Below are 8,747 nucleotides of genomic sequence, written 5' to 3' on the forward strand. Positions count from 1 at the left end.
ACATTCAGGAGCAGCTTAGTAATGTTATTAGAACCCACATGGACTAGGATAGAATCAATGTCCTGATGTAGTACATTCAGGAGCAGCTTAGTATTGTCTTTAAAACACACATGGACTAGGATAGAATGGATTTCCATGGCCTGGTGTAGCACATTCGGGAGCAGCTTAGTAATGTTATTAAAACACACATGGACTAGGATAGAATCAATGTCCTGGTGTAGTGCATTCAGGTGCAGCTTAGTAAGTATTTGATCACCTACCAACCGGTAAGATTTCCGGCTCTCACAGACCTGTTAGTTTTTCTTTAAGAAGCCCACCTATTCTTCACTCATTACCTATATTAATTGCACCTGTTTGAACTTGTTTCCTGTATAAAAGACACCTGTCCACACACTCAATCAAACAGACTCCAACCTCTCCACAATGGCCAAGACCAGAGAGCTGTGTAAGGACATTAGGGATAAATTGTAGACCGGCATAAGGCTGGGATGGGTTACAGCACAATAGGCAAGCAGCTTGGTGAGAAGGCAATAACTGTTGGTGCAATTATTAGAAAATGGATGAAGTTCAAGATGACGGTCAATCACCCTCTGTCTGAGGCTCCATGCAAGATCTCACCTTGTGGGGCATCAATGATCATGCGGAAGGTGAGGGATCAGACCAGAACTACATGGCAGGACCTGGTCAATGACCTGAAGAGAGCTGGGACCACAGTCTCAAAGAAAACCATCCACTACGCCATCGTGGATTAAGTGCATGTCCAGGCCCGTCTGAAGTTTGCCAATGACCATCTGGATGATCAAGAGGAGGAATGGGAGAAGGTCATGTGGTCTGATGAGACAAAAACAGAGCTTTTTGGTCTAAACTCCATTCGCCGTGTTTGGAGGAAGAAGAAGGATGAGTACAACCCTACGAACACCATCCCAACCGTGAAGCATGGAGGTGGAAACATCATTCTTTTGGCATGCTTTTCTGCAAAGTGGACAGGACGACTGCACCGTATTGAGGGGAGGATGGATGGGGCCATGTATCGTGGCCAACAACCTCCTTCTTTCAGTAAGAGCATTGAAGATGAGTCGTGGCTGGGTCTTCCAGCATGGCAACGACCCGAAACACACAGCCAGGGCAAATAAAGAGTGGCTCTGTAAGAAGCATTTCAAGGTCGTGGAGTGGCCTAGCCAGTCTCCAGACCTGAACCCAATAGAACATCTTTGGAGGGAGCTGAACATTCGTATTGCCCAGCGACAGCCCCGAAACCTGAAGGATATGGAGAAGGTCTGCATGGAGGAGTGAGCCAAAATCCCTGCTGCAATGTGTGCAAACGTGGTTCAAGAACTACAGGAAACGTATGATCTCTGTAATTGCAAACAAAGGTTTCTGTACCAAATATTAAGTTCTGCTTTTCTGATGTATCAAATACTTATGTCATGCAATAAAATGCAAATTAATTACTTAAAAATCATACAATGTGATTTTCTGGATTTTTGTTTTAGATTCTGTCTCTCACAGTTGAAGTGTACCTATGATAAAAATGACAGACCTCTACATGCTTTGTAAGTAGGAAAACCTGCTAAATCGGGCAGTGTATCAAATACTCCCCACTGTATTTGGTAGCATTGCCTTTAAATTGTTTAACTTGGGTCAAACATTTGGGTAGCCTTCCACAAGCTTCCCACAATAAGTGGGGTGAATTTTGGCCCATTCTTCCTGAAAGAGCTGGTATAAACTGAGTCAGGTTTGTAGGCATACTTGCTCGCACACACTTTTTCAGTTCTGCCCACAAATTTTCTATAGGGTTGAGGTCAGGGCTTTGTGATGGCCACTCCAATACCTTGACTTAAGCCATTTTGCCACAACTTTGGAAGTATGCTTGGAGTCATTGTGCATTTGGAAGACCCATTTACGATCAAGCTTTAACTGATGTCTTGAGATGTTGCTTCCATATGTCTACCTAATTTTACCTCCTCATGATGAAATCTATTTTGTGAAGTGGACGAGTCCCTCCTGCAGCAAAGCATTCCCACAACATGATGGTGTTCTTCGGCTTGCAAGCCTCCCCCTTATTCCTCCAAACATAACGATGGTCATTATGGCCAAACAGTTCTATTTTTGCTTCATCAGACCAGAGGACATTTCTCCAAAAAGTACAATCTTTATCCCCATGTGCAGTTTCAAACCTTAGTCTGGCTTTTTTATAGCAGTTTTGGAGCAGTGGCTTCTTCCTTGCTAAGCGGCCTTTCAGGTTATGTCGATATAGGACTCATTTTACTGTGGATATAGATACTTTTGTACCTGTTTCCTCCAGCATCTTCACAAGGTCTTTTGCTGTTGTTCTGGGATTGATTTGCACTTTTCACACCAAAGTACGTTCATCTCTAGGAGACAGAACACATCTCCTTCCTGAGCGGTATGGCGGCTGTGTGTTCCCATGGTGTTTATACTTGCGTACCATTGTTTGTACAGTTGAACGTGGTACCTTCATGCGTTTGGAAATTGCTCCCAAGGATGAACCAGACTTGTGGATGTCTACAATTCTTTTTCTGAGGTCTTGGCTGATTTCTTTAGATTTTCTCATGATGTCAAGCAAAAAGGCACTGAGTTTGAAGGTAGGCCTTGAAATACATCCACAGGTACACCTCCAATTGACTCAAATTATGTCAATTAGCCTATCAGAAGCTTCTAAAGCCATGACATCATTTTCTGGAATATTCCAAGCTGTTTAAAATTACAGTCAATTTAGTGTATGTAAACTTCTGACCCACTGAATTGTGATAGAGTGAATTATAAGTGAAATAATCTGTCTGTAAACAATTGTTGGAAAAATTACTTCTGTCATGCACAAAGTAGATGTCCTAGCCGACTTGGCAAAACAATAGTTTGTTAACAAGAAATTTGTGGAGTGGTTGAAAAACGAGTTATAATGACTCCAACCTAAGCGTATGTAAACTTCCGACTTCAACTGTATATTAAGAGTGCGTGTTTGTGTCATATCACAGTAAGCGGCTGGTGGTGGTGGTACCCAATGAGACGTCCTTCCAAGGGCGGCGTGCATACACCAGCGAGGATGAGGCATGGCGGTCCTACTTGGAGAACCCTCTGACTGCAGCCACTAAGGCCATGATGAGTATCAATGGAGACGAGGACTCTGCTGCAGCCCTGGGACTGCTCTACGACTATTACAAGGTGAGAAAGTTACAAAGTTCACTATTACTACTACCACTACTATCACTATCACTACTATCACTAATACTACTACTACTATTCCTAATACTACTATCTCTACTACTACTACTACTACTACTATCAATATCATTACTATCACTAATACTACTATCACTATCACAAAAACTACTACTATCACTATCACTAATACTACAACTATCACTGATACTACTACTACTACCACTATCACTACTACTACTACTACTTCTTCTACTACTACTACTACTACTACTACTACTACTACTACTACTATCGCTACCACTACTACTACTACTATTACTACTACTACCACTATAACTACTACTACTATTACCACTACCACTACCACTATCACTACTACAACTATTACTATCCCTACTACTACTTTTATCACTATCACTACTACTAAATCAAATCAAATTAAATCAAATGTATTTATATAGCCCTTCGTACATCAGCTGATATCTCAAAGTGCTGTACAGAAACCCAGCCTAAAACCCCAAACAGCAAGCAATGCAGGTGTAGAAGCACGGTGGCTAGGAAAAACTCCCTAGAAGGCCAAAACCTAGGAAGAAACCTAGAGAGGAACCAGGCTATGTGGGGTGGCCAGTCCTCTTCTGGCTGTGCCGGGTGGAGATTATAACAGAACAGTACTACTATTAATACTACTGTCACTACTACTATCAGTATTACTACTATCACTACTTCTACAATCACTAGTACTATCACTATCACTAGTACTATCACTAGTACTACTATCACTACTACTACTATCACTAGTACTACTACTATCACTAGTACTACTATCACTAGTACTACTATAACTAGTACTACTATCACTAGTACTACTATTAATACTACTGTCACTACTACTATCACCATCACTAGTACTACTATCACTACTACTACTATCACTAGTACTACTATTAATACTACTATCACTACTACTACTACTACTATCACTAGTACTACTACTATCACTAGTACTACTATCACTAGTACTACTATAACTAGTACCACTATCACTAGTACTACTATTAATACTACTGTCACTACTACTATCACCATCACTAGTACTACTATCACTACTACTACTATCACTAGTACTACTATTAATACTACTGTCACTACTACTATCACTACTAGTACTATCACTAGAATGACTACTACTATCACTACTACTATCACTGCTACTACTACTATCACTATCACTAGTACTACTACTACAATCACTAGTACTACTACTACTATCACAAGTACTACTACTACTATCACTACTACTATCACTACTACTACTACTACTACTACTATTACTACTACTACTACTACTACTATCACTATGCCTAGTACTACTATCACTACTACTACTACTACTACTACTACTACTACTCACTATGCCTAGTACTACTAACACTACTACTACTACTACTACTATCACTAGTACTACTACTACTATCACTGCTACTGCTACTACTACTACTACTACTACTATCACTGTGACTACTACTACTACTGCTACTACTATCACTAGTACTACTACTATTATCACTACTACTACTACTACTACTATCACTACTATTATCACTATCACTACTACTACTATCACTACTACTGCTACTACTATCACTACTACTACTACTATCACTACTAACACTCCAACTATCACGATCACTACTACAACTATCACTACTACTACCATCACTAGTACTACTATCACTACTACTACTACTACTACTACTACTATCACTACTATTATCACTACTACTACTACTACTGCTATCACTACTATTATCACTATCACTACTACTACTATCACTACTACTGCTTCTACTATCACTACTACTACTACTATCACTACTAACAGTACTACTATCACGATCACTACTACAACTATCACTACTACTACCATCACTAGTACTACTATCAGTACTACTACTACTACTACTATCACTATCACTACTTCTATCATTACTACTACCATCACTAGTACTACTTCTACTATCACTACTACTACTACTACTACTATCACTTCTACTATCACCATCGCTAGTGCTACTACTATCACTACTACCAGCACTATCACTAGTACTACTACTATCACTACTACTATCACTACTACTATCACTACTACTACTACTATCACTACTACTATCATTATCACTAGTACTACTACCACTGCTGCATCCCTGGGACTGCTCTACGGCTAATACAAGGTGAGAAAGTTACAAAGTTCACTATTACTACTCCTACTATTCCTAATACTAATATTTCTACTACTACTACTACTACTATCACTATCACTACTATCACTAATACTACTACTACTATCACTAATACTATGACTACTACTACTACTACTACTGTCACTACCACTACTATCACTACTACCACTACTACTATCCATATCACAAAAATGACTACTATCACTATCACTAATACTACTACTATCACTGATACTACTACTACTACTACTACTACTACTATCACTACTATTACATAGCAGTCACTGCTACTTATTCTACTGCTACTACTACTACTACTGCTACTATTACTACTGCTACTGCTACTGCTACTACTACTGCTACTATCGCTACTACTGCTACTACTACTAATAATGCTACTACTACTACTACTGCTACTACTACTACTACTACTACTACTGCTACTACTACTACTACTACTACTACTACTACTGCTACTGCTGCTACTATTACTACTGCTACTGCTAATGCTACTTCTACTACTGCTTCTTCTTCTATTACTACAACTGCTACTGCTAATTTTTCAACTGCTACTATTATTGCTTCTACTGCTACTTCTTCTACTGCTACTACTGCTACTATTACTACTGCTACCGCTTAGCTAATTCTGATACTTCTTCTACTACTACTACTGCTACTGCTACTTATTGAACTGCTACTATTTTTGCTTCTACTGCTAATGCTACTTCTTCTATTGCTACTACTACTGCTACTATTCCTACTGCAACTGCTACTACTACTGCTACTATCGCTACTACTGCTACAACAACTACTACTACTACTACTACTACTGCTACTATTACACCTGCTACTGCTACTGCTACTTCTACTACTGCTACTTCTTCTACTACTACTACTGCTACTGCTACTTCTTCAACTGCTACTATTATTGCTGCTACTGCTAATGCTACTTCAAATTAAATCAAAACAAATGTATTTATATAGCCCTTCATACATCAGCTGATATCTCAAAGTGCTGTACATAAACCCAGCCTAAAACCCCAAACAGCAAGCAATGCAGGTGTAGAAGCACGGTGGCTAGGAAAAACTCCCTAGAAAGGCACAAAACCTAGGAAGAAACCTAGAGAGGAACCAGGCTATGTGGGGTGGCCAGTCCTCTTCTAGCTGTGCCGGTTGGAGATTATAACAGAACATGGCCAAGATGTTCAAATGTTCATAAATGACCAGCATGGTCGAATAATAATAAGGCAGAACAGTTGAAACTGGAGCAGCAGCACGGTCAGGTGGACTGGAGACAGCAAGGAGTCATCATGTCAGGTAGTCCTGGGGCATGGTCCTAGGGCTCAGGTCAGTTGAAACTGGAGCAGCAGCACGGCCAGGTGGACTGGGGACAGCAAGGAGTCATCATGTCAGGTAGTCCTGGGGCATGGTCCTAGGGCTCAGGTCCTCCGAGAGAGAGAGAGAAAGAAAGAGAGATGGGGGGGTTTAGGGAACGCACACTTAGATTCACACAGGACACCGAATAGGACAGGAGAAGTACTCCAGATATAACAAACTGACCCTAGCCCCCCGACACATAAACTACTGCAGCATAAATACTGGAGGCTGAGACAGGAGGGGTCAGGAGACACTGTGGCCCCAGCCGAGGACACCCCCGGACAGGGCCAAACAGGAAGGATATAACCCCACCCACTTTGCCAAAGCACAGCCCCCACACCACTAGAGGGATATCTTCAACCACCAACTTAACATCCTGAGAAAAGGCTGAGTATAGCCCACAAAGATCTCCGCCATGGCACAACCCAAGGGGGGGTGCCAACCCAGACAGGATGACCACATCAGTGAATCAACCCACTCAGGTGACGCACCACCTCCAGGGACGGCATGAGAGAGCCCCAGTAAGCCAGTGACCCAGCCCCTGTAATAGGGTTAGAGGCAGAGAATCCCAGTGGAAAGAGGGGAACCGGCCAGACATAGACAGCAAGGGCGGTTCGTTGCTCCAGAGCCTTTCAGTTCACCTTCCCACTCCTGGGCCAGACTACACTCAATCATATGACCCACTGAAGAGATGAGTCTTCAGTAAAGACTTAAAGGTTGAGACCGAGTTTGCGTCTCTGACATGGGTAGGCAGACCGTTGCATAAAAATGGAGTTCTATAGGAGAAAGCCCTGCCTCCAGCTGTTTGCTTAGAAATTCTAGGGACAATTAGGAGGCCTGCGTCTTGTGACCGTAGCGTACGTGTAGGTATGTACGGCAGGACGAAATCAGAGAGATAGGTAGGAGCAAGCCCATGTGATGCTTTGTAGGTTAGCAGTAAAACCTTGAAATCAGCCCTTGCTTTGACAGGAAGCCAGTGTAGAGAGGCTAGCACTGGAGTAATATGATCAAATTTTTGGGTTCTAGTCAGGATTCTAGCAGCCGTATTTATCACTAACTGAAGTTTATTTAGTGCTTTATCCGGGTAGCCGGAGAGTTGAGCATTGCAGTAGTCTAACCTAGAAGTGACAAAAGCATGGATTAATTTTTCTGCATAATTTTTGGACAGAAAGTTTCTGATTTTTGCAATGTTACTTAGATGGAAAAAAGCTGTCCTTGAAATGGTCTTGATATGTTCTTCAAAGGAGATATCAGGGTCCAGAGTAACTCCGATGTCCTTCACAGTTTTATTTGAGACGACTGTACAACCATTAAGATTAATTGTCAGATTCAACAGAAGATCTCTTTGTTTCTTGGGACTTAGAACAAGCATCTCTGTTTTGTCCGAGTTTAAAAGTAGAAAGTTTGCAGCCATCCACTTCCTTATGTCTGAAACACATGCTTCTAGCAAGGGCAATTTTGGGGCTTCACCATGTTTCATTGAAATGTACAGCTGTGTGTCATCTGCATAGCAGTGAAAGTTAACATTATGTTTTCGAATAACATCCCCAAGAGGTAAAATATATAGTGAAAACAATAGTGGTCCTAAAACGGAACCTTGAGGAACACCGAAATTTACAGTTGATTTGTCAGAGGACAAACCATTCACAGAGACAAACTGATATCTTTCCGACAGATAAGATCTAAACCAGGCCAGAACTTGTCCGTGTAGACCAATTTGGGTTTCCAATCTCTCCAAAATCAAATCAAATCAAATCAAATTTTATTTGTCACATACACATGGTTAGCAGATGTTAATGCGAGTGTAGCGAAATGCTTGTGCTTCTAGTTCCGACAATGCAGTAATAACCAACAAGTAATCTAACTAACAATTCCTAAACTACTGTCTTATACACAGTGTAAGGGGATAAAGAATATGTACATAAGGATATATGAATGAGTGATGGT

General features: G+C 41.1%; 1 protein-coding gene across 2 annotated transcripts in view; it reads left to right on the top strand.

Moving 5' to 3' along the window:
• Positions 1 to 8,747, top strand: part of grhl2b (grainyhead-like transcription factor 2b) — a 154,121-nt gene that overhangs the window by 26,417 nt on the left and 118,957 nt on the right. For both annotated transcript variants that reach the window (XM_064979419.1, XM_064979418.1), the window contains exon 2: positions 2,997 to 3,183. In XM_064979419.1, coding sequence (XP_064835491.1) covers positions 2,997 to 3,183 — 187 coding nt within the window. The remainder of the gene's footprint in view (positions 1 to 2,996; positions 3,184 to 8,747) is intronic.

Source organism: Oncorhynchus masou, chromosome 12 (assembly GCF_036934945.1).
Source record: "Oncorhynchus masou masou isolate Uvic2021 chromosome 12, UVic_Omas_1.1, whole genome shotgun sequence".
NCBI lineage: Eukaryota > Metazoa > Chordata > Actinopteri > Salmoniformes > Salmonidae > Oncorhynchus > Oncorhynchus masou.